Source organism: Melanerpes formicivorus, unplaced genomic scaffold, assembly GCF_026170545.1.
Source record: "Melanerpes formicivorus ecotype bairdi unplaced genomic scaffold, bMelFor1.0.p_v2 SCAF_1, whole genome shotgun sequence".
Classification (NCBI taxonomy): domain Eukaryota; kingdom Metazoa; phylum Chordata; class Aves; order Piciformes; family Picidae; genus Melanerpes; species Melanerpes formicivorus.
In genome coordinates, this window is record NW_027142353.1 from 50219441 (window position 1) to 50245342 (window position 25902).

Here is a 25902-nt window from a genome sequence, read left to right on the forward strand (position 1 = left end):
TTCATGCATTTACTGGTAGAAAAATTTGGAAAAGGGAAGAAGAGTTTATAATAGTTTATACAACCTTCTTTTTCTTTCTTACTTTCTTTTTGGTCTACAATTTAGTCGTTTAGATTGAAACTCAGTCTAAACTTAGGAACTGTTTAAAATCTGTTGACATTATAAAATTAAAACTCTACTAGAAGTTTCCAGGTACTTCAAAATTCCATTCTAGCTTGCTCTTTGATACTGCAGTAAGCGTCCCTTCAGCTTTACAAAAGGAAAAAATAAATCTTTATTTCTATTCAAGTAAGAATTTAAAACAAAAGAGCACAGCAGAGTCAATGATGAACTAATTATGCTTGAATTTTAAATCTAGGTATGAAAATAATTTTAAGAGATGACAAACAAATCCTATGCCTAATACCTAAATCTTAGAAATGGAGACTAAGCCAAAGTGAAAAATTCTCCAATCCACCTCCTGTAAATGCTGTTGTGACCCCAACATACTCAGTCTCAAAGGACAGCTAAGTGTATAGTCACAGAAATAAACTATAATTTTTCACACAGTTGTATATAGTCATAGAAATAAATTGTAATTTCTTACTGTATTTTTTTTTTAGCTTTTCGAGGTAGAATTTAACATTTGTTGTTATTTCTCTAAAAAAAATATAGATCACAGACACAGCTTTCACTTCCAAGACACTTCTACTCCTTGATGACTGCATTATATAATTACAGTATCCAACATCAACCCTGATTCAATACTAGAGTAGCTGTAGAGCACTTTTTTATTTATCAAGGTCATATCTTGATGGCTGCAAAAGCTTAGATAAATCAGCTGTTAAGCAGGCACATCTCCAAGGAATCTGGAAATTCTCTCATCTGCAATCCTCAGCGTATCTTATTATTTACTGCCAAAGAAATGACTGATTAATTTTGTCATCTTTGCTCTGCAATTTTTGCTCAGCTGAAACTGCCTGCCCTCTTCTGCAATGCCTGATCAGACCTATTTAAGTTGATGCCTTTGATCGTAGACACTGAGGAGCTTGCTGACTTAGGCTTTGACTAAACATTCCTCCGCTGCAATATTCATGAACAAAATCCTAAATGATAACTGACAGTCAATGTAGATAACAAAAACTTGTAAGATATTTCCACTATTTTATTGATGCTCAGAATAGCTTTACTTGTACTAGAGGTATCAGTCAAGATGAAAACTCTCTATTAATATGACAAAAGCCCAACAAATTTTCCTTTGATGAATAGTTTATTTCTCACAAACAAAGTATCTGAGGTCAGGGGGAAAAAAAAAATCTGTTACTGGAAAGCTATGCAATATGATTTTCTAAAAAATGCTTTGAATTCTTTCTGAAGTGTGATATCATACTTAGTTTTGGAAGCTAGGGGCATTGTAGTATCAAACTGTTTCAAACAAAATTATCCAAATAAAGCTAATTAAAAAAAAAAAACACCACACCCAAAACCTACCAAAACAACTCCAAACAACAACACAATGAAAGTTAAGCCCTATGAAAAAAAAAAATCTGACTTCAGCTCTTTATTAATCTCTATTAATCACATTCCAACACCAGAGGCTAAAAGTACATCAAACTGCACCAAATCCTTTTCACATGACAACCTCATAAATTATTCAACTCATTAGTAACACCAAAAGGCATAAAAATAGCATCAGTGTTAAGGATGTTTTCTTACAGAGAAAGGTCAGCTAAAAGTTTTAGTATTAAAATCCAAAGGCTCTGAAAAGTACATGTAGATAAGACCATGAATTATAACTTTAATGCACACTGCTTTAAAAATCCATATGTTAATTCACTATGTCTGCAAAATTAGTATAATTTATTTGAATTCTGCAAACAAGACAACTTCAGTCTGTTGTAATTTTTATGCAGCCATCAAGTTTGATGTGTACCTCCTCTAACCACACCTGAAATTATACAGAAATTATCCAGTATGAAACTATAACTATTCATGTCTTTCTGTCTCTTTTGGTTGTAGCTTTATCTTGCAGGGTAGCTTTACTACCTAGCACCTGTCACCTGCACTAAACACCGAAACTACATAAATGGAACAGTTACATATGCTGAATCAGTTTAAGTGCAACTTGTATCATATTTCTCCTTAAAAAATCCCAAACAAAACTATTTCCAGAATTCTCCCAGTACAGTCTTCTCCCAAAGATACAACATTTCTGCTATAAAGGCATGAAGCAAAGCCCAAGTAAACAGAAAGCTCCTGCTATTAAAAAACCCCCAAAACCAAAATAGGGTAACATCAAGGCTTAAAACTTTCACAGAATCACCAAGGTTGGAAGAGACCTCAAAGATCATCAAGTCCAACCCGTCACCCCAGACCTCATGACTAACCCATGGCTTTGTAATAGGTCTTCCTGTTTTAATGCTAGTTCAAGATCCCAAATGAAAACTATAAATTAGAACATTCAAAAGGGTTTTTATACCTTTATAACACATAAAGCCCATGGTTTCGAAGACCATCTCCTTTACAGATGCAATAGTTTAATCAGCATGGTTTTGCCCTGCCTTTTATCTCTATTTTGATGGTTTGGAAGAATGTGGAGAAAATAACCCTTTGTCAAATATGCAGTATTATACACTACTGGGGAAAATGTCTTCCTTAACCCAATTAGGAACAGTTTCTGACCTTAAGTCCTTCATATAATAGCTTTCATGATTAAGTAAGTATTAACATATACTAGCTGGTATAACTGCACACACAGATTTTAATTTATATGTCTAACACTTGAATCCCTTCTATCTGCCCCAACAACTTGTGAAGTTCATGAAATGCATAGGTCATGCAATGTTAGTTTTGTATTTATCATATTGAGAACTTCTGGCAACATTAGCCTTTGGCTACACATCAGCTGAAAGGTTCAACTCCCTTTGTGTATAGTTACTTCCATTTTTAACTTCTTTAGGATTTGTTTCCAATGTTGCAGGTTGCCTTTTTTTTTTTTTTTAACAACAAAAGGACAGAAAAAACATCTTAGTATTCTTTTAAAGAGTCTTGTCTAATAAATGAGAGACATACCCCACTTTAAATATGAGAAATAAATTTACTTTAGTCCTTTGGAGTGCTCAGGTTCATGTTGTATATGTTTAGTACTAGAAGTCATTAAACATATACAAATTTTAGATGATATAAGGGAATTTTTAAGCCTGTTCCTCCTTTCTCTTTTATATGCTATCTACCTCTCCAAGAAAATCATACTTCATCTAATCCTTCCGTTCCTAGACTGAAGCTCCTACATAGTCAGTTAACCACTCAAATCACAAACTTTGTAATAGTTTATAAATCAGATTTCTTCCTGCTTTAATGCTAGTTCAATATAAAAAAAGTATAAAATACTCATCAATAAGAATTTTAAAGGGTTCTTATGCTGGTATAACCCATGCTTTTGCTTAAATTACTACAAACAAGTTCTTATGCATGTAATGATTTGCAGAAAAAAAAAAAATTGGCTTAGATTATGGATGCCAGAGTTAAAGATTTTCAAAACCAGTTAATTCCTCATTCATGGCAAGTCTCCAATAGAACTATTACAACAGATTAGTTTGATGGCCTAGCAGTTTCATTCTGTCACTCTGGAAAGACAAGTTTAGTTTCTTTTACCAGTGACTCAAAATTAGTGTTTGGGAATGCTAAAGAGGTACAATGTGAATCCCTTGGGAATGAGAAAAAATAACAGCCCACAAGCTCAAATCTTCTGGTTTACTGAAGTGTGAGAATTGAAAAAGTTCCTAAAAATATATCTTGCTAGGAATTCTTAATGCTGTCCTTAGAAAAAAAGGGACACAATCCTCACGGATTCATGGACATCAAGAAAACAGCATAAGGTATATTTTAAAGTAGGAGTTAGTACTGACCATATTCCACAGCAGCTTTTAGAAGAGCATCAGAATGAGTAGACCCAAAAGCATTGCGAACAAATCGCCTCCGTCGGCGCAAGTCGTCCTCCCAGTAATCCAAGCGCCAGAAGTCATGCAGTTGGCTATGAAATAAAGAACACACACATCAGCACCTACCACAGCTTGAACTGTATTTACAAACATTATAGTATAATTTCACTGATCCTTTTTTCTTTTATTTCAGGCATGGCCTTGTAAAAACATATATTACTAAAACTCACAATATTCTAATGTTTCTTAACATGTATTTATATATTGTAAGCCTCAGCACTGCCTGTCTCAAAATGTTCTGCCTGCTGCTAAAAACATTAATCACACTGAGCCCATTAACAAATGCAGCATCAAATTACAAGTATTAATGGCACAGCTTGCTTTCTTTTACAGTGTTTTTAACAAGGCTTGTAAATCATAGAATGGACCTCAGTGCAAATAGTTTGCAATTTAATGACTATGGTCCCTTAGCAGACTGAACTTAGAAGTATAAAATATTGCCCACTTGAATTTTGTGGAACTATGATTAAACTAATGTGCTGAAATATTCATTGAAATAATTCCCCACTGCCCCTAGCAACCTGAGAAAATTGCAATTTTATTCATTATTAATAACACTGAATTAGAGCTGCAAAAAAATTCCACCATGTGGTAATTGTCTTGGTAAATTATTATTCCAGCACTAACAGAGTACTAGGATGATTTTATAGCTTCCAGCTAATACAAGCCATTAACAACCATGTCCATCTCTGCATTACATTGCCTTTTGACATTCCAAAGCAATATTAAAGTTCTGTAGAATGATACAAACCATTGTTAATCTGTTTTCAAGTCAAAACATACACACATGTAATAATCTGGTACTCAATATCAGTTCTACAAGAAATAACTAGGTCCACTTTCAGACAACTTCTTGACCTGATCAATACAAACATCTCCCACATCAATTTTACAAGTCTGCTGCAAGACATTTTGCCAAAGCTGTATTTTAAGCCAACATTTAAAAAAAATGTTTGGTTCACTATCCAAATGGAAAAATAACAAATACCCAAAATGTTTGTGGATGCCTATTATCATCCAACTCATGAACACATTATGCACTTAAAGTGATTCTGCAGATCATGACCTTGCAGACTAGAACTAGGGAATTACTGCCTTCAGCCAGTCATTTTCAATTTATCTGCAGAACCCTGGCTGTGTAGGGTCAAAAGGCAGATGAAATAAAAGAGAAAAGTTTTCCACTCACAAGTATGGACTACATCTTTGCTGGATTTTTCTAGGGGTTACTTAAGCTACTGTTTTCTATAGTGCCTTCATTTTGCCAAGCTATATGCCTGTAGCCATTTCCAGAGGAAGTGCAAGAATATGCTAACATTGAACTGACCTTTACAGTTTTTACACTTAACCACTTTTTTTTTTTTTCACTTTTTAAAGATTGCATGAGTTCTTATCCAACTTTACTACTGGCTGTCATGAGACCTGAATCAGTTCTGCAGGGTACAGCACCAAGGGCAGTGGATGCAGCGGCATACCTTCTAGCCACTTACACATTTTCAGAAGCAGCCCACCATCATTTTTAGTGTTGCATTTATTTTTTTGTTCATCCTGAATGACATTTTCACTATATGTTTCTTGAGTCTGTGTGGAGGTGCTACTTCATTGCTGTCTTGCAGTACAGGCATTTTACTTATGTACAAGTAGTGAGAAATCATCTTAGGAGTTTAGTGGGAGCTGCTTCTTCACTGGGAGCAATTCAGAGCATCTTGTGTAAAGCTGAGACAGTGACTCTGAGCTTGATGGTGGGAAAACGCAGCAGTAATGGCCTGGCCTACATGCTATGAGACAGAAGTATTTTGCTACTGTGAGTGCCAATTATCTTTTGATAAGTAAAAGAGCTTACTTTAGGTTTGTATTCTGATACAGTTTTTAGATCACAGATGTCGTGTTAGCCTGAAGTATCAGTCCGTCATTTATCCTCCTACAGTGAGCACTGAATAATTTTATTGCAACTGCTAAATCGCCTCGACCCTTATATGAAACGAATGCAAAATGGGCCGACCACTGTCCCATGGTTTAAAAGACAAAGTTTAAAGACTCCTTGTGCACTCCAAGTTTATCTTTTGAACTGAAAATATCAAAGATAATCCTAAAGGTTTTCTGTCACAGTGTTTTTTTTTGTTTTGTTTTGTTTTAAAGGCAAGAAATTTTTCCTTTTCATCTAAGAGTAGGTCATGATGGGACAGGAGCAAAGATACTCATTGAAAACTCATTTAAAGACAGGAGTTCTCTGACATGGTATTTGTCTCAATAACAACAGTAATAATAATAGTACTGTTAGATTGGTAAGAATGACACAACCATGTAAGAAATAAAAACTTCTAAGGAAATTTTTAGGTCATGATGGGACAGAAGCAAAGATACTCAATGAAAACTCATTTAAAGACAGGAGTTCTCTGAAATGGTATTTGGCTCAATAACAACAATAATAACAGTACTGTTAGATTGGTAAGAATGACACAACCATGTAAGAATTAAAAACTTTTAAGGAAATCAAGAAAAACTCAGAGACTTTAAAAATTACATTTCTAATTTATGTGTTTCATCTAGAAATTCAATAATTTCATTCCTCAGTCTGAAGAATACTGTATATTCTTAACAGAAAATAAAATGGGTTTTAAAGTCACTATTTTAATGAAGTGCTAAGTAAAGATGTGATGAAATTGTCAGAGGATAAAGTCTGTTTTGGGGATTCAAAAGAGGTCATGAGTTCACCAGGGATCAAAGTCTGAAATGCATACTAATGGTGCAAAATACAAAAATTGAAATAATAGACTGCGAACCTTATTCCTAACCACAAATTATATAGCTTTTGAAGACACAACTGAAACTTCTTCCTAGACTTTTCTACAGGAGTCTATCCCATCATGTTAGTGCATACTTCTGGATACTGGGAGATGGTATCTGAACCATAAAAAAAAGGCTTTCTAAATCTTAGTCAGTTATTCTCATATTTACCCTTGACAGTTCAAGCGACATCTTTAACAAAAAGACTAGATACTTTCTCCTACGCTACTCTTAGCAAGAAAATAGACACTTGAAAAGCTGATGGCTGTATTTAGAGTTTTGAATGGTTGAGTTTCATCACTTGCATTATAGACAGAAAAATGAGTGGGATTTTCCTAAACAGTTGTATTACTGCATCTTTGGATTAGATTAAAAATAGTAGCACATAGTAGTCTGTGGCCACAAGCTCAAGCCTGAAATTAAGTTTAACCTGCTTTAAAAGCCCAGAACTGTGGACAGAATCAGTATTAAATTGTCTAGCTCTTAGATTAGATTACTTTAGAAATACTTATATTATAATCCTGTGCATATTATTCAGTCTTTACTTTTGTCTAGGAACTCAGACAGCTGTTAGGTAGTTCCAAATGATAGCTGCATATCAAACAGAACTACACTTCCTATTGCTTCCACAAGTCAGTCCTAGAAAACAGCATGTCTGCAAATTGTCCATATCTATTTCTGCTACAGCCCACTTTTCCTAGAAGCGACTTGGTTAAATTGAGTCACACCTGTAATTTATTTCTGTGAGAAGTATATCTCAAAAAGCTCTACTTTTTGTAATCATGTAAATTATTAATAATCCTTATTTCCACAGCCAACTAGATTGTATGTAATTTCTCATTCCCCCATATGTTATACTAGTTAAGTGACATTTTTGAATCAAGGTTGTTTGAGTAAGTGCATATTAAACATGCTATAATGATTTTTTTTTTAATAACTAAAAGTTTATAGCATCATTCATGAGCTACTTCTACAGACTTAAAAAAGAGAAATACTTCTCTTTAACTGAACAGTTATTTAAAATGCACCTTAAAACACATGACCCAAAGAAGTCTGCACTGTGAGTTTAATTGTCAAGATAATTTCTATACAAACAGTAATATAATCTAATATAAACATTTCTCTTTCTTATAATAAAGGCCAGCATGAAACCAGTGATATCACAAGACTAATAATGATGAAAAACTCTCTTTGGAGTGGTGCATATGTTCCAAAATTCATCCTTGACTTCAGATGTGCTGTATTTCATATAGTTAATACTAAATGCTTAAGTCCTACTTTACTTCAATTATTAAAGGGTTACAAAATCTGTTTCACTACCACTGTCATCACTGGTGTCCACTTAGGAGCTTGCTGTGTACACCCTCCTACTTCAAACAGCATTTTATCTTCTTAAAGGCCAGCATTGGATGGAAAGGCAAAATGGTGTTATGCTACTCCAGACAGCCAGGGGAGACTTAGAGAAAACACCTTTGCAATCTCCCAAGAGCAAAAGTTTGAACTGCCCAGAATTCTGTATATGAATCTGTTACCATACCACACACCACCCTTCCATATATTTGGGGACAAATATTGTTGGGGACTAAAGGATAGTCCAAACTATTACCCTCTCAGAGGTGAAATTGTGTAGCACTCTGTCACTAAAACAATTAGATCAATATCAAGCCAGCTTGCACAGCGATGTTCTCTCTGCCTTTTCATATCAAGCCAGCTTGCACAGTGAAGTTCTCTCTGCCTTTTCACAACGCCTATAGAGCTTGGCATTTTTTAAAGACAACTTTTGATTCTAAGTGTATGGGAACATATTTTTTCTTTTATTTATGAATATTAGCTGTCCTAAACAGCAAGCCTTTGTCCATCTTGTGGGCAGTCGGCATCGGAGACAGCAGCTCCATGGCTGTGAAAACCAGTCTGTGTTCATGTACAAATGCAGTTTGTTCTGTGTCACCTACAGATACAGCAACTAGATGCAAATACAAACAGTGGCAAGTAGCAGTACACATGTCCATAAAAGATCCTCAGACTGCAGACCAAAGGATGGGCTGCCAGATGGAAGAGATTAAGTTTGAATATGTTAATGAAGAGGAACAAGCCTGCAGGCATGGGGGAAGGGGAAAAAGTTGTTTGGAAAAAAAGAGGTTGGTCAAAGGACTGGAAGGATGTCAGAGAATCCATATTTTTTTGTAATACTGGGAAACTGCATAGAAAAGACAAGGAAAATATGGTCTATAATTTCAAGAATTAGTTCTGGTCATTTTTGCATAACATATTTTAAAAAGGACAAACAATTCCACAATGTGAAATTATTACTCCGTTTTGAAGAATAAGAAAAAAAGTTTATTGGAAAAGTGTTAAGTATTTCCATAAAGTAATATGAAGAAGAAAAAAATTGTAGCACTAAAAAAAACCCAAACCACTAAGAAAACTTACAAATAATTACAAATTATTACTTTTGCAGTATTTTTTACAGTTAAAAAATACAAGCCAAGATATAAACCTATATGCTAGAAGATCTAAGTAGTAAATGCCTTCTGTAGCAACAAAGGAGCAAACATTATTCAGAAATGGTATAGCAACAGAGACAACACCTGTATTAAAGTTTTTCTGACCGTTCTTGAAACAGAAACAGCTGGTTCAGTGAAGATGATGAGACAGGTAGGTAAAAATCACTTCCCTCATAGAATCAATAAGGCTGGAAAAGACCTCAAAGATCATCAAGTCCAACCTGTCACCCAAGACCTCATGACTACTAAACCATGGCACCAAGTGCCACGTCCAATCCCCTCTTGAACACCTCCAGGGATGGTGACTCCACCACCTCCCTGGGCAGCCCATTCCAATGGCTAACAAGTTTCTCCTCACTGATGAAAAGACAACAAAGCTTTGTTGTACATGAACAGTGTGGTGGGTTAACGCCCTTTTCTGAAAACAAAAAAAACAAAGCAGGGTGGAGGGCTTGAGGATACTTTACCCTCCCTGCAGGGTGTTTCCCCCTGGGAAAGCTGAGTCTGTTCCACTCCCCACTCCCTGCCCAGCCAGGGTATAAAAAGCAGGACATCATAGCTGTTGGATCTCCTTTTGGCTCCTGCCTCTGCTGGATGAGAGCTACTGCAGCTGCCCTCCTGCTCCTCAGCCACGTGGCCAGACATGATCCTTTTCCCTGCTGCCTCCGTGCCTCCTCAGAGAAAGACTGGTTTTGTATTGTTCTTTTCTGTCCCATTCCCATCCACTCTTGTTCCTTGCCCCTGTGAACTTTTCCTGTTATTGTCATATATATATATATAGTTTAAAGAAAAAATTATTTGCCTCTCTACTTCCAAGCCGACTCCAGATTGCTGTTTAGTGGATATGCTCCTTACCCCTTTTTTTTCTTTCCCTCTCTGTTTGGAGGGAGGAGGTGGGGGGGGGAGTGGGGAAGAGATTGTCAGCCTTTTCCCATTTGGGCTTTTAACTCCCAGTTAAGGCTCAAACCACTACAAACAGAAACAAATATCAGAAGCCTTAGCTAATGTAACTGCTACAGTTATCCCACACAATAAAGAAAGGATTTTTTTTTGTGACAAAAATTGCTAATCTCCATTATATTTTTCCAAAGACAACACTAGGGAATCCCAGAAATAAAACTAGGAATATTGAAGATTAAGAAAAATGCTAAGCAAGAAATACCAATAATAATAAATACTGGAACTAGTAAGACCGAGAATAAACATGTTGATGAACCTGAGAGACATCTAATACATTGAAAATTGATAGTTAAAAAAAATCTTTAAGCATTCTTAGAGACTTTTTTATTTTCTCTTAATTATGCATAATTATTACTGTTTTAAACATCAGAGTATTTGTCAGTCTCAGCATAGAAAGAAGTCTCAGAGATTGTAATTTAAATAGATGCTAAAAGAGAAATATAGGTAATATTTCATATTTTTAAAGTTTTCTTTTTTTCTTTTTTTTATTTTAAGAATGTGATATTGAGTGATTAAATCTTTGTGTGAGAAGTTCCCTACTTTTGAAAGAAGCTGGGTGGACATGCCCTAGGGAAGTCACGGGGATGAATACAGATTACTGGAAATGGGGCTACAAGATGTAGGGTATCAGTACAACACACAGCAGTTATTATGCCCACAAACTAGTGAAGCAGGAAGACAAGAGCAGGAAGAGAAGCCATGAAGAAGACTATAAACTGGTGGATGGTGATTACACCAGAGAGCAAACAAGGGATACCTAGGCTGCTGGTTAGAGGTAGCATTTCCTAAGGCATGGCTCTACATTTATCTTGTATTTCTAACTAGTGCAGCAAACTACCATGGGCAGAAATGAGAGAGCTCCCTGTGAATTTGGTTAAGCATTTAGAGTTCTGAACACTGACAGCTGGAGGAAATGGTGTGGCAAGCACATTAGTCCAGCTAGATGACTTACATTCCAGCGGCACAGCTAGACAGCACAGTGTCACAAGAGATGAGAAGTACTTTTGTACCTGCTATGAAGGGCTGCCAAAGTGTAAAAAATTAAAGTGAGAAGAGACATGAGACAGGAATGATTGGTGAAATTTCAGGAGAAATGCAGATAAAGTCAGAGCCTTAAAAATCAAAATGGACTTGATAGAAAAGTAATAGGATCTAACCAACAGATAATATTCATTAGAATAATTTTACTGGAACAGGGGTGAAGGACTGATTAAAATACTTCTTCTAGCAATATATTCCATAATACTGTGAAATGAGAAACTACTAAGACAACAGGTAGGGAGGAAAAGAAATTGAAAAGCATAGTTGAAAGGTTTGAAATATAATTATTGATTGGTGAACAAAAAGGAACACTGAGCTGTAAAAAATGGAGAAGTGGCAAGTTTGTTAGAAAAAGATGTGAGAATAAATGAATGATTATGGAAACCAGTGGAAGAGAATTAACTGCGAAAGAGAATGGGAGGAGAACAAAATCCATGTGAAAACCCATAGATGCATAAATGGATGAATACTGGGTTATCAAGAACATATGTTAGATATCTATTACATTTTGAGGCATTAATTTGAGCTACTTTTATTTAATGCAGTGAACTCCAAAAACCTGTGAAGTTTAGGGCCAATCTTTGTGTTCTTCGATTACTGTATGAAGAGAAAAAGGGGGAGAATGGTTCACTTTAACATGACAATATATGCAGCACAAGTTAGCAGCAGACTAGTTTTCCCTGTGGAGATGGGAAAATGGTAACAGTTTTTAAAATATGAAAGGAAAAGTTTTGAGGTAATTTGCACTTGTGAAGGATGAATACAATTCATAAACTTGCAAACTTCTGCAGAGATCAGTACTTGTGTGTTGTAGCTTTGCAAGGTCTGGGTGGAAGGGAAGGGTTTTCATGTGGACTTGGAAATAAGGGTGAAATAAGAGCATGAAGGAACTCAAAATAACTGATGATACTATCACTAATCAGCAGAACTAGAGCAGAGGTGTCACCTCTGGAAAGCAAAACGAAAACTGCCAACTCAGTTTCTCCCCTATTATCATGTTACTAATGGTCTTGCATTAATAATGAAGGACAAGCTGAGAGGAACAGAGAATTGGTTACAAATGAAGAGAGAGCAAAAATCCTGTGATTAAATAGCCACCAAACTCCTGGAGAAGAATTTTCTAATACCTGTGTTAAAGTGCAGCATCCTTGTCAGAAATGGGGGAGTGATTTATGTGGCTTTTATCCTCTTCTTAAGGTACTAGATAAAGGTATATTTAATAAATCGTCTCAAGGAAACCCTCCAAGTACTGAAACTTTTATGACTTAATTTTGGTGAAAAAATTGAGGACATTGAAGTTTGAAAGATGAAAAATAGAAAAGGGAAGCTGAAAACAGAAATCTCTCCAGAGGTATTAATCTTCAGTTAGATGAGACATCAGAGAGAAGAGTAATGTCAGTAGAAGTGAAAGAGAGGCTGTGCCAATAGAGATGTTCCTTTTAGCTATAGCAGTACCTGAAATACAAAATTCTGTGGCAGTTAAGTGCCAGAATTTATTGTATAGTCTGAGAAAATTTTTATAGAAGGCAGGCAATTTGTATAAGGATTGAGGATTCTAATGTATTGCATAGGGTCTGAAGGAACAAACTGATAATGAACACACAAAGAACAACTAATTGTCCTGACCATCTAGATTTTTTAAAATGAAGCTCAGCTTTCCAGAATGAGATGTTCATTCTGGGATGGCTGCCATAGTACTAAAAAGTAGTAAACATATACCAAGAAGCAGCAGTTTGAGGGAAATAAAACTGTCTGCATAAAACTACATGAGGAAAAAGCATAAGAAAAAGGCCATGTAACTCTTGGAAAAAAAGAGAAAAAGGTAAAAAAGAAGAAAAAGATAACTCAAATGTCTATAAAGTAAAACCAAAGGTAAATGGAATTTTTAAAGTCATTTGATTGATTTAACATTAAACATAAACTAATGTAACATTGCTTTGGCAAATCTGTCCAGATACTATGACAGAATCAGAATCACCTGGCTGAAAAAGAACTTAACATCAGAGTCCAATCATAACCTGTACGCAACTGTAAAATGATGTCCCTAAGCTCCTCATCCACATGTCTTTTAAACACCTCCAGGGATGGTGATTCTATCACTTCCCTTGACAGACTGTTCCAATGTTTGACAACCCTCTCAGTGAAAAAAATATTCCTAATATCCAATCTAAATCTTCCCTGGTGCAACTTCAGGCCACTTCCTCTTGTCATATCACTTGTTACCTGGGAGAAGAGGCTGGCACCCACCTCACCCCAACCTCCTTTCAGGAATGTTGTAGAGAATAATAAGGTGTCCCCTCAGCCTCCTCTTCTCCAGGCTGAGCAACCAACACCCCTCACTAGCCTTGTTGCTGTTCTCAGGACATGGTCCAGTACCTCCATGTCCTTCCTGTAGTGAGCGGCCCAAAACTGAACACAGTACTCATGAGGTGCAGCATCATCTGTGCCAAGGTGAGGGGCACTTCCTTGGTCCTGTTGGCCACACTATCCTTGACACAAGTCAGGATGCCGCTGACCTTGTTGGCCACCTGAGCATACTCGTGGCTTGTATTCAGTTGGCTGTCAACCAGTACCGCCAGATCCCTCTCTGCCAAGCAACATTCAAGCCACTCTTCTCAAGCCTGTAGCATTGCATGGAGTTTTTGTGACCGAGGCGTGGGACCCCACACTTGGCCTTGTTGAACACAATGTTGAATGCCACCTACTATGTGTGACAGTATAACACTACATGTAGTACAGCTAAATAAAGCAACACAATTTCCTGAAGTTTCATACCCAGTTCCTTTTAGTTAATCCAACAACACTAAATGAAAAACTGAAGCAAAATAAAAAGCCATCAACGTTTGACTCATCAGAATCATAATGGGTCTATTTAGTAACAAAATATCAATAATAACAGAATGCAAGTGAACCCAATTCTAGAAATAATAAACTGTATCCCTACAAACACTAAAATGCACTAATTTTTTAAGGTTACTAAAATGAAGACATCTGTTTATCTTATACTTAAAAAAAAAGGAAAAGAAAGTGGTTGGAACACTAGTCTGTGGTTTAACTAAGATTTCTAGTTTGGAATCTCTATTTCAGAATATGTTGTCATCCCTCCAAACGAAGAAGAAACAATTCCCCCTAAGCCTCCAAAGGATTCGAACCTCCTTTTAAAAGCTTCAGATAAAAGAAACTTTAGGTAAAATTAATTTTGGAAAACATGTTGAAAGAATATACAGTAGTTTAGGACATTTTGAATGCTTTTTTACTGCCATGATGTCCCACTGTAACGAACTCCAAGACGGAATAAAAGCTGCATTGAGGTTGCCTCTCTCTTGACAGCAAAAAGAGTCAGAGAGAATGGCTTAGACAAGAAGCAGAACTGTAGATGGCTAAAGTTAAGCAAAAACTATTCCATGCTAAGTGTGCAGGTTTTCTTATTCAAAATGTAGAAATATCTCAAAGTTCAAGTGACACAAAACTGTTCTAGCATATGATCTTCCATTTTCTGAAAAAAATATTACTTATTTGACATTTTAAGTATTATATTTATTATGATATCGACTTACATAGTCCTGGTGTGAAGAAATAGAATATGAAAACAGAATAAAGTAAAATTTTGAAGTAAATTTTTTTGAAGGCTTCTATTATTTTAGAAAATGAAAGGGAAAAAAAATCAGATACTTTCATAGCAGCTTATGCCATTATATTTTTTCACCCAAAGACTTAACCAAAATACTGGTTTTTGATTAAAAAAGGTTTGAAAACAAAATTTCCATTCAACTCTTCTTCAGTTTATACAAGTATACCACCTGCTGGTAGCAATATTATTTTGCTTCTGAAGCATCTTATTTGTCAGATTAAAAGAACAAAAGTGGGTGACCTCTGAACACAACGAACAGGAGTCCTCACACAACTTTTTGTCAAAATCAGCAAGGACTGTGCCTTGTGCCACTTTACAGCTATAACCCGTAAGGAATCAGAAAAACATCTCAGAAAATAACTTGTTTGTCTTGATTTTTAAAATGTTGAATGCTGATTTAAACTAAATTGAAAATGTCCTAGGATAAGTAATTAGCTTTGCCATAAAGATTCTGGTTTTTGAGCAAGGTCAAACTTCTGTTCAGTTTTTCAGACAAGAACATTTGAGTCAGAAGCACAGTGACTCAATTCTGTCTGTGGAAGGTGAACAGGTTGTTGCAGAAACCCCAAATAAACTGGTGTTATGACCACTGGGAAGTAAGAGAACTCCCTCTTCACAGTATCACAGTATCACCAAGGTTGGAAGAGACCTCAAAGATCATCAAGTCCAACCTGTCACCACAGACCTCATGACTAGACCATGGCACCAAGTGCCACATCCAATACCCTCTTAGACACCTCCAGTGATGGTGACTCCACCACCTCCCTGGGCAGCCCATTTCAATGATGAACAACTCTCTCAGTGAAAAACTTTCTCCTCACTTCGAGCCTAAGCTTCCCCTGGTGCAGCTTGAGACTGTGTCCCCTTGTTCTGGTGCTGGTTGCTAGAGAGAAGAGACTGACCCCTTCCTGGCTACAACCACCTTTCAGGTAGTTGTAGAGAGCAATGAGGTCTCCCCTGAGCCTCCTCTTCTCCAGGCTAAACTCTTGTAGCTATTCTTTGCCTCTAGCATATCATCTTATTGTCTGACTTCCTTTTCCCACAGAAATCCACTTAAACCCCAAAACCCTTGTCCATCTAACTGTTCTGGGGTTTTCTTTCAGTATTATTTGCTTGGCTCAGATGTTGTACTGAAAAAGGAAGACAGTAAGAGCAATTTATTCAAATCTCACAGAGGCACTCTCCTCCTTTGCCTCCTGCATGAGGGTTATTTTCTCTATTTATTTAAATGATATGATATTATGCTTCTGAATAAAATGAACACAGCCAGATTCTTTAGATAGCTTTTTCTACCTTTATTGGGGAAAAAAAATCAAAACTATTTTCCCTTCAATTCTGAATAGCAATAATTCCACTGCATTAAGAAACTTCAGTAAGAAAAGCTGGAGGTTGGGGTCCCATCGCAGCTTATTGTTTCATAGTTTCATAGTTTCATTCAGGGTTGGAAGGGACCACAAGGATCATCTAGTTCCAACCCCCCTGCCATGGGCTGGGACACCCCACACTAGATCAGGCTGGACAGAGCCTCATCCAGCCTGCTCTTAAACACCCCCAGGGACAGGGCCTCGACCACCTCCCTGGACAACACATTCCAGGGTTTCACCACTCTCATGGTGAAGAACCTCCTCCTCACATCTAGCCTGAATCTCCCCACCTCCAGCTTCATTCCATTCCCCCTAGTCCTATCACTACCTGATATCCTGAGAAGTCCTTCCCCAGCCTTCCTGTAGGCCCCTTTCAGATACTGGAAGGCCACAATTAGGTCACCTCGGAGCCTTCTCTTCTGCAGACTGAACAGCCCCAACTCCTTCAGTCTGCCCTCATAGGAGAGGTGCTCCAGCCCTCTGATCATCCTTGTGGCCCTTCTCTGGACACGTTCCAGCACCTCCACATCCCTCTTGTAATAGGGGCTCCAGAACTGGACACAGTACTCCAGGTGGGGTCTCACCAGGGCTGAGTAGAGGGGGAGGATCACCTCCCTCGACCTGCTAGCCACACTTCTCCTGATGCAGCCCAGGATCTGATTGGCTTTGCGGGCTGCAAGTGCACATTGAGAGCTCATGTTGAGCTTTTTGTCCACCAGCACCCCCAAGTCTCTCTCTTCAGGGCTACTTTCCAGCCAGTCACTGCCCACATCACTCCCATACTGTCCACATCAGCACAATGCAGAAGTTACAAGGTTTTGCAGGTGTTCTGATGAAGCAGGTGCTTTTAACAGGAAAGACAATTTAGTCTATATTTCAAGAATGTTACCCATCATAATAAACATATAATTAGGGACATAGTTTCTAGGAAAAAAATGGTCTTTCGTGACTTATGTGCAATCACCGAAGAGTTAAGCACCAGCTAAAAGTTGCTATAGTTAGAGTTAATATGCTTCAACAACTGAAAAAATAGTCCCAGGTTTTCAAAGTGGGTATCCAAAGTAAGAACACTTGTGGAAGCTCTTGAAAACCTTGGTGCCTCACTGGCTTATTTAAATATCAAACTCAAACCTTTAAGTAGGGATAGTATATGCGTGATTGCTGATGAAGATGCTGCCCCAACTGTTTACTCCATTCCAGATGGATTTCTCGTGAAAGAACATTTGAAGAAGCTACTGAGCACACAAATTACAGTCCCATTTCAAGGGAAACCCACAAAGAGTCATCACCATGTTAGTGACTCCTGTTTGTCAAAGGCAGGAACAGAAAATTTTTATCTCAAAGCCTTGAATTAAAAAAAAAAAAAAAAGAAAGTTTTATCTAAATATTTTTGAAGTGTTACTCTAAAATCAAGACCCACTGCTTTTTATTATTTTTTAAAATACTGTTTCTAAAAAACCCCTAATGAATTACTGTTTCAAACCTTTATACATTATTCGAGTTGCAACTGTTGAAAGAGAGCTAGCTTATAAACCTACCATTGAGATGAAATAATTAGCTTTCTGGAGGCCTATCATAGAATCACAGAATTGTTAGGGTTGGAAGGGACCTCAAGGATCATCTAGTTCCAACCCCCCTGCCATGGGCAGGGACACCTCACACTACAGCAGGTTGCTCAGAGTCACATCCAGCCTGGCCTTAAAAACCTTCAGGGATGGGGCCTCCACCACCTCCCTGGGCAACCTGTTCCAGTGTCTCACCACCCTCATGGTAGAGAACTTCTTCCTAACATCCAATCTGAATCTACCCATTTCTAATGTTTTTCTATTCCCCCTAGATCTATCACTACCTTAAACCCTAAAAAGTCCCTCCCCTGCTTTCTCGTAGGCCTCCTTAAGATACTGGTAGGCCACAATAAGGTCTTTTCGGAGCCTTCTCTTCTCCAAACTGAATAGCCCCAAATCCCTCAGTCTGTCCTCATAGGAGAGATGCTCCAGCAACAGTAATCAAAATCCAATAAACAAATAATTAAGTTTTACCTAGGCAATTTTTTTTTATTTCTATCATGCAGAGCTGTTTATTAAAATGCAAGTCTAATAATTCACTATTTTAACAGAATGAGACTTTTGCAAAATGCTGTTTCAAGCTTGGGAATTGGAAATCTTTAAATTAAAAATTTATACAGGTCTGAAATTTTACACTTTTTTTGCAAGACTTTAGGGACAGATTTATTTTTCTCTTAAGTGTCACCTGCAAGTACAGCATAAGTTAAGACAAAACACATATCTAACTTTAAACCTAATATTGTTCTTAAGAATTGAGAAAAAGACATGCTGGCCCACTTAGTGGATATGTCTTGAGTGGTATATAAACAGTTATCCCTACCCACAAGTGCAACTTGTATTGATGAAATAAACATTTGCCAAGTGGAATAGCCAGGAGTGCTATAGAATTTTAAATAGAGACTATGTTTACAATCAAATAAATGCTGAAGTAATCTTAACTTTGATCTTTTTTGTTCCTGGGAATGTTTTTGGTAAGAGCTAAGAAATCAGCTTGGCAAGTGAATCAAAACTGTTCTATTTATAGTTTATTTCTGACAGTCAGGTTCTTTAGAAGTATAGAAACAGTCTTCTATAAAATATCCCAAAATATATCAGCATGACCTAATGATTTATTTTTGGCTCTGCAAAAGTCATGGGAGAAGAAGCAGAAATGCCATAAAAGACAGAAAGAAAGGCAGATAGGAAAAAAGGAAGAAAGAGACACAGGGTTTTTTTCTCTCTCTCAAAAAAAACCAACCCCATATTTTCTTGATTTTGAAAAGCAGTCAGGATAAGCTTTAAATAATATTTTGAATACAAAGTATTTGACAATCCATTATTCCGGATATACTTTTTAACATTTTCCTTCCTTTCAGCTGCTCAATCTGTTAGGCAATTTTGTGTGACAGTTATGGGACACAGCTGATTTTTCCCATGTTTGACCCACAAATCTGTGACATGATCACATATTTCTTCTGCACTTTCCATGTACTTTGATAGTTCAGCTAACATTGATATTGCATAGTATGATTTCCTATAGGGATGTGCTTTACTAATATATCATGTATATTTGCCTATATTTGGCTGTATGTTCTTAACTTAAATGAACAACTGGCTTGAGAGCATCACTGTGGAGAGGGACCAGGGAGCCTTGGTGGACAGAAGGCTCAACATTAGTGAACATTGTGCTGCAGTGGCAAAGAAAGCTAACAGGATGCTGAGCTGCATTAATAGTATCACAAGCAGGGATAAAGATGTCATGCTCCCACTCTACTCAGTGCTGGTCAGGCTGCACCTTGAGCACTGTGTACCGTTTTGGTCCTTGCTATACAAGAAGGATGCAGACAGGGTGGAAAGTGTCCAGAGAAGGCCCACAAGAATGATCAGAGGACTGGAAGACCTGTCATATGAAGGGAGGCTAAGAGCACTGGGTTTGCTCAGCCTATAGAAGAGAAGGCTTAGGGGAGACCTCATAACCATGTGCAAGTACACAAAGGGTGGCTCTCATGAGGAGGGAGACTCCCTTTTTACACAGTCACATGGTAAAGAAAAGGGGTAATGGGGGCAAGTTGCTACTGGGGAGATTCAGACTGGATAACAGAAATCTTTTTTTTTACCACTCAAACTACTAGACATTGGAATAAACTCCCAAGAGAGGCAGTGGATTCCCCTACCTTAGACAGTTTCAAGGCCCAGCTTGGAAGGGTGCCGGGCCATCTCATTTAAACTATATCCTGAGAGGTTGGACTAGATGATCCTTGAGGTCCTTATGGGTTAGTTGTTTAGGTGGGTTGGATTGGTTGAAGGGTTGGACATGATGATCTTGAAGGTCTCTTCCAACCTGGTTTATTCTATATTCTATGAATACTACAGTTAAAGAAAAATCAGTAGGAGCAGTTTAATAACTGTTAAAATCACCATGAAGAACCGCAATCCTCAACTTTGCCAATTAAGCTGATTTCGACCTTTACATGTTCATTGCTGATTGTTGTTTTTCTTAAGGTTTTCTTGCCACAGTCTGCATGGAAGATGAGAAATGAGGAGTTTAAACCTTCCGGCTCTTTTCTAGTGACTTTCAAGGCCTATCTGGATTTGTTCCTATGTGGCCTGCCCTAGGTGATCCTGCTTTGGCAGGAAGTTGGACTCCATGATCTCCAGATGTCCCCTCCAAGCCGTATCAGTTTATGATTATGTGAAACCCACCTATTATTACACCAGAAAGGAAAGCTTACTGACTGATCAGTACTGAGGTAGGGAACTGATGAGGGAAAGATTGGTACATCTAGGTACAGAAGCATCTGTTGTTCTCCCTTCAGACCATGGGTAGCTAAATTTCCTGATCTGAGAAAGAAAAATCAAAACTTTCAGGTCTCTGAAATACAAGCTATGAGTTTAGAAGTCATCATCATTGTAGAAGAAGTTCAAAAGAGGAAGACAGTGAGACAAAATGGAGCTGGACTCAGTCTGCACCTGAGTTTAAAGGCAATTTGGTGATGGTGTCTTTTCTGTTTACTTTAAGCTGTGAATCTGGACCATGCAGGATATTTTCTGAAGAATCTTTTTGTGGTACATGCACTGGGAAAGAATTGATCTTGAAGTGCTGAAAAACCACATGTGGCTTAGGAGCCATGGAGAAGGTCATGCCAGCCTTAGAGGTTCTCCAGTTTCTAATTATCAGCTTGGGGGAAATACAGTTTGCTCTCTCCCTTCTTCACCAACAGTAATTTACTGGAAGATTAAGGTTGTCAAATTATGCCAAATGATAGCTCAGTTGAGTTTCTTTTATCTCACTTAAGATCTCAACACTATTGACATTTACTAATCAACCCACATCCATTTCATAGGTGATGGAAAGAACTAGTTGCACCTTGGGAAAAGTTGGGCAATAGGAAACCTACTGCTCTTGTCTCAAGTAACAAAGGTCTCAACAGTAAAGAAAGTAAAAACACAGGTTTCTCACAAAAGAATCTGGCATCTAAGACTTGTGTTGAATCGTCAAGGGAAGGATCAGGTCAGAGAAATCACATAAGTAAGTGAAATCCAAGAGGCAGGATAGAGAAAATGAGAATTATAGGCTATATGGATCCCGTTAAATGAGAGAATTGGAGAAAGTGGCCGATTGACTTGTCCTGGGTTTATATTGTTATAAGTAAAAGTTACACAGAGGTGTCACCTGATTGACCTTCTAAAGCAAATGCTAAATAAATAATAGATAAGTATCACAGAAAACATCTCCTCTATTGAAATAAAAATTAAAAAGTCTAAATTCCTCTCTTAAAGAATGGGCTTATGATTTTATTGATAAAAATCAACAGAGAATCAGAGGGTCAGCATTCAAAATCCTCAGACTGTAAATGCCTTACTTGGAAACAAAACTCTTTTGAACTAATACAAAATACTGGACATAAAAATATATACATTCAGGAAGTCAAACCTATAGAAATTCAAGCAATGGGAAAAAAAAAAGCCTACACTCTCAAAAATCTGACTATGTTACTAAAGGAATCGAGAAAGCTTAATAATTAAATACTTAAAACCAGAATACTCTTTATTATGCACAATACAGTGGTAAGAAAGCAGCAGCACTATTTTGGAGAGTCTCAATCTGTGGTGTAGCATATACATAGTTTTCAAGAGAAAATATAATTTAGGCCAGATTGTTAAAATAAATATGAGTTTAAATATAAGCCTTTCAGAACTCCCATTAAGGTCAACAATGTATTTAAAATGAGACATGGTTCTGGACATATGTTAGGGGCTTAATACCACCAATATTTGAGAAAATGCCTTAAGCTACTGGTAGAATATCAATGTATTTTTCCATACTACAGATTGAATATTGGTAGGCAAAGATACCTTAGACTTTATAATGTACAGATAAGAATTCTGTTGAGGTTATTTTGTTAACATTTTCCCTGCTTTCTCAAACAGCTCTGATTTTAAGGAGCAAACAACCAAACAAAAAAGGCAAACTTGTGAAGTTTCCAACATGCCTAGTAAGAAATGGGTTAAATTGACACCAGAGTGAAAAGCTAAGTCACTCTGAAAGAGCATTAATCTTTTATATGGAAAATTTAAGTAGATTCTGTATTTATTTCATGGCTTATAGGATTTTTCACAAAATATAACTCCAATACATTTCTAAAATAGCTTTTGTCTACTATCTCATGCTTTATTTAAGCAACAAAAGCAACATGGGACTAGATTATACACAACAGGTCTGTACTCTGTATTGCTCAACAGCTGTGTTATTTTTTTCTGATGTTTTACTGAACAAGTATAAGGCTCCTTGTCCTATCACCAGTAGTTAAGTTCTTTCCTCAGTATTGCTTTACTGATGGATAAGAGAGACTAAAATGTTCCATGAGACTTTCTTTTCCCAAACTTATCTAAATCAAGTTGCTGTAGGCATATTATCATTGACCCAAAGCATCCTTATCCTTCTGCAGATGTTCTGTAATCTCTGCAGCTAGTGAGGTGGTTCTAAACTGCAGGTACAAACCAAGCACAATATATAACAATTGTACTATTTTTCAATAGCATTATCCTGCCATAGAGTAGAAAAGCTAAATTATGGACTAGTTTATCACTGAATCTTATGAAAGTTTATTGTGTGGTTTTGGGAAAAAAATTTCTCAGAAAATTTTGTTCTTGCTCAATAAATATAAATATCTGCTTCAGTTTGTCTTATCACCTAAAAAAAAATGTAATATTTCCATTATTTAGCTTCAGGAAGAACTTGGGAAAATGATACTATATCATAATACCTACACACCATGCTAAGAAAATATCTTTGCTCCACCACACTCACAATATTGTGTTAAGAACTGATTCCCAGTACCAGCAACATTATCTTCCAAACAGGCAGTATAAATCAATGGATTAATAAGAAAACCAACCAACCAAAACCCAACCCAAACCAAACACCAACACCAAACCAACCAAACAAAAACCACAACCAACCAAACCATCATTAATGACACTTGCAGTGTGTTTATGATTGTAGTGATTTGGTGACCACTGACAAGGCAGTATGGTTTGGAACTTACTCCCTAGTAGTATTTGTTCTATTTCTGTTCCCTAGGCCATTTGTGGCATACCAAAAGAACAAAATAAAATGAGCCTAATACAGAATCACAGAATATATTTGGCTGGAAGAGACTTCGAAGATCATCCAGTCCAACCCTTGACCCTGAAGGGTCAACACTAAACCACGTACCTAAGTACCAGGTCCACTTGTGTTTCAGTGAAGAAGTATTTCCTAAACCTTCCCTGGTGCAGCTTGTAACCATTTGTTCTAGTCCTGTCACTTGTCATCGAGGAGAAGAGGCTGGCCCCCTCCTCGCTCCAACCTCCCTTCAGGTTATTGCAGAGAGAAATATGATCTCACCTCAGCATCCTCTTCTCTAGACTGAACAGCCCTAGCTCCCTCAGACTCTCCTTGTAGGTCATGTGCTCCAAGCCCTTCATAAGCCTCGTTGCCCTTCTCTGGATACACTACAGCACCTCAATACTCTTCCTATAGTGAGGGGCCCAGAACTGAATATAACTCAAGGTGTGGACTCACCAGTGCCGAGTACAGGGGGATGATCATCTCCCTGTTCCTGCTGCCCACAGTGTTTCTAATACAAACCAGGATGCCAGCAGCTTTCTGGGCCACCTGGGTACACTGCTGACTCATATTCAGTAGAACATTAATCAATACCCCCAGGTCCTTCTCCAAGTTGCAGCTTTCCAACCACACATCCTCAAGTCTGTAGCTTACCATGGTGTTGTTGTGACCCAGGTGCAGGACCTGGCACTTGGCCTTGTTGGACTTCATACAACCAGTCTAATCTGTCCAGATCCCATTGTAAAGCTTCCCTATCCTCTAGCAGATTGACACACCCACTCAGCTTGTTGTCATCTGCAAATCTACTGAGAGTACACTCAATCCCCTCATACAGATCGTTAATAAAGATATTAAAGAGGACAGGCAGAACCCTGGGGGACACTAGTGACTGGGCGCCAGTCAGATTTAACTCCATTCACCACCATTTTTTGGAGCTGGCCATCCAGACAGGTTTTTATCCAGTGCAGAGTGCACTTTTCCAAGCCTTGTGCCATGAATTTCTGAAGGAGATGCTATGGGAGACAGCTTTACTACAGTCCAGGTAGACAACATCCATGGCCCTTTCCTTACACATTAGGTGGGTCGCCTTATCATAGAAGATCAGATTAGTCATTAACCCATGCTGACTGAGCCTGATCATGCAGTACTCAAGGTGTACGTACTTACTCTTGCTATCATTTTAAAGTTAAATCTGCAAGCAAAGTGGTTTACATTTGTACATTGCATATCAAACCCCAGAGAAATTGCTATCCAGAACTGTGAAATACACATATGTTCTAACTTCACCAACATCCAAAGGCAACCAGAATGCAATTCACTATATAGTATCATGCCTGCAATCTTCCAGAGATGCTCAGATAGCCTAAACTTTTCTTTTCTCCCCCCCCCCCCCCCCAATCTTTGCCAGTGAAGTAATTCTGTCACAAACATACACACCAACAAATAATTTGTGCCTAGACTTTTACAGCTGATTCTATCTGAAAGTAAATACAATTACATAAGAAATGCTATAGTGGACACAGCACGCTTCCCTCATGAATCATCAGAGTTTTGTGGAATGGAACACTGTCTCATTTTACACTAGCAGAACACTGATTGGAGTGGGGAATTAAAGCATTAGAATCATATGGATCATCTCTTACCACATTGCTCTAATTCAGAATCCAAATTGCTACTATTTTTTCCCTTTTGAAAGTACTGATTCAGGGGATCTAGTTGAGGAATCTTAAATCATTCCTAGTTAGCTTCCTAATGGCAATAAAGCTACAACCTGGCATACTGTAGATGGGGGAGGGTGGATAGGGAATGAGAGAGATGTAAGTACATATGTATGTCATTCTTCTCTCTCTGGCTATTACACAAAGTAAAATAGCTCCAGCTGGAAGGATTAACAGAGACGTGCTCCAGAATAAGCTACAGCTTGCTAAGGGAGACGCCAAAAAGGTGGACAAGACCATTTCAGACCTCCTCAGCGAAAGAACAGAGCCATAACTGAGAGGGGTGTGATAACAATCTTTCATATTCTGGATGGCATCAGGATGGTGAAATGGCAACAAGGACTCACTATTTCTCCTGAGAAAAGACCTAGGGAGAACACAGATCTCAAGGAACAAGCTCAAGACAAATGAAAGTGCACTTTGTGTGAATTTCTCACATAACAAGCTCAAGGCATGGAGCTCAATGCTCTGCCATATTGTTGACAGCACAAATTTACACAAATTCTTAAAGGGATTAGACATTTCCTTCCATAGAGGGGAAAAAACCCACCCCACAATTTATTAAACTCAAGGATATCACCTCTAGCTCAGGAAGTCCCTGAGCTACAATTTGCTGAAAGCTGGGAGGATATGCTGGGGGAGTATCATGCTAAAGTCACCTAGGGAAATACTACCCTCTTCCCTAGGCCTCCTCAGCTGGCAGCCAACAGATATTGGAGTAGCAGACTTGTAACCTGATTCTTGTAGGTCTCTGTTATATCGTTT

At 37.7% G+C, this 25902-nt stretch overlaps 1 protein-coding gene across 12 annotated transcripts in view; it reads right to left on the reverse strand.

Annotated features, from left to right (window-relative positions):
- The window catches only part of NBEA (neurobeachin), a 505074-nt gene that overhangs the window by 187704 nt on the left and 291468 nt on the right, over nt 1–25902 (reverse strand). For all 12 annotated transcript variants that reach the window (XM_068142943.1, XM_068142938.1, XM_068142931.1 and 9 more), the window contains one exon: nt 3888–4012. In XM_068142943.1, coding sequence (XP_067999044.1) covers nt 3888–4012 — 125 coding nt within the window. The remainder of the gene's footprint in view (nt 1–3887; nt 4013–25902) is intronic.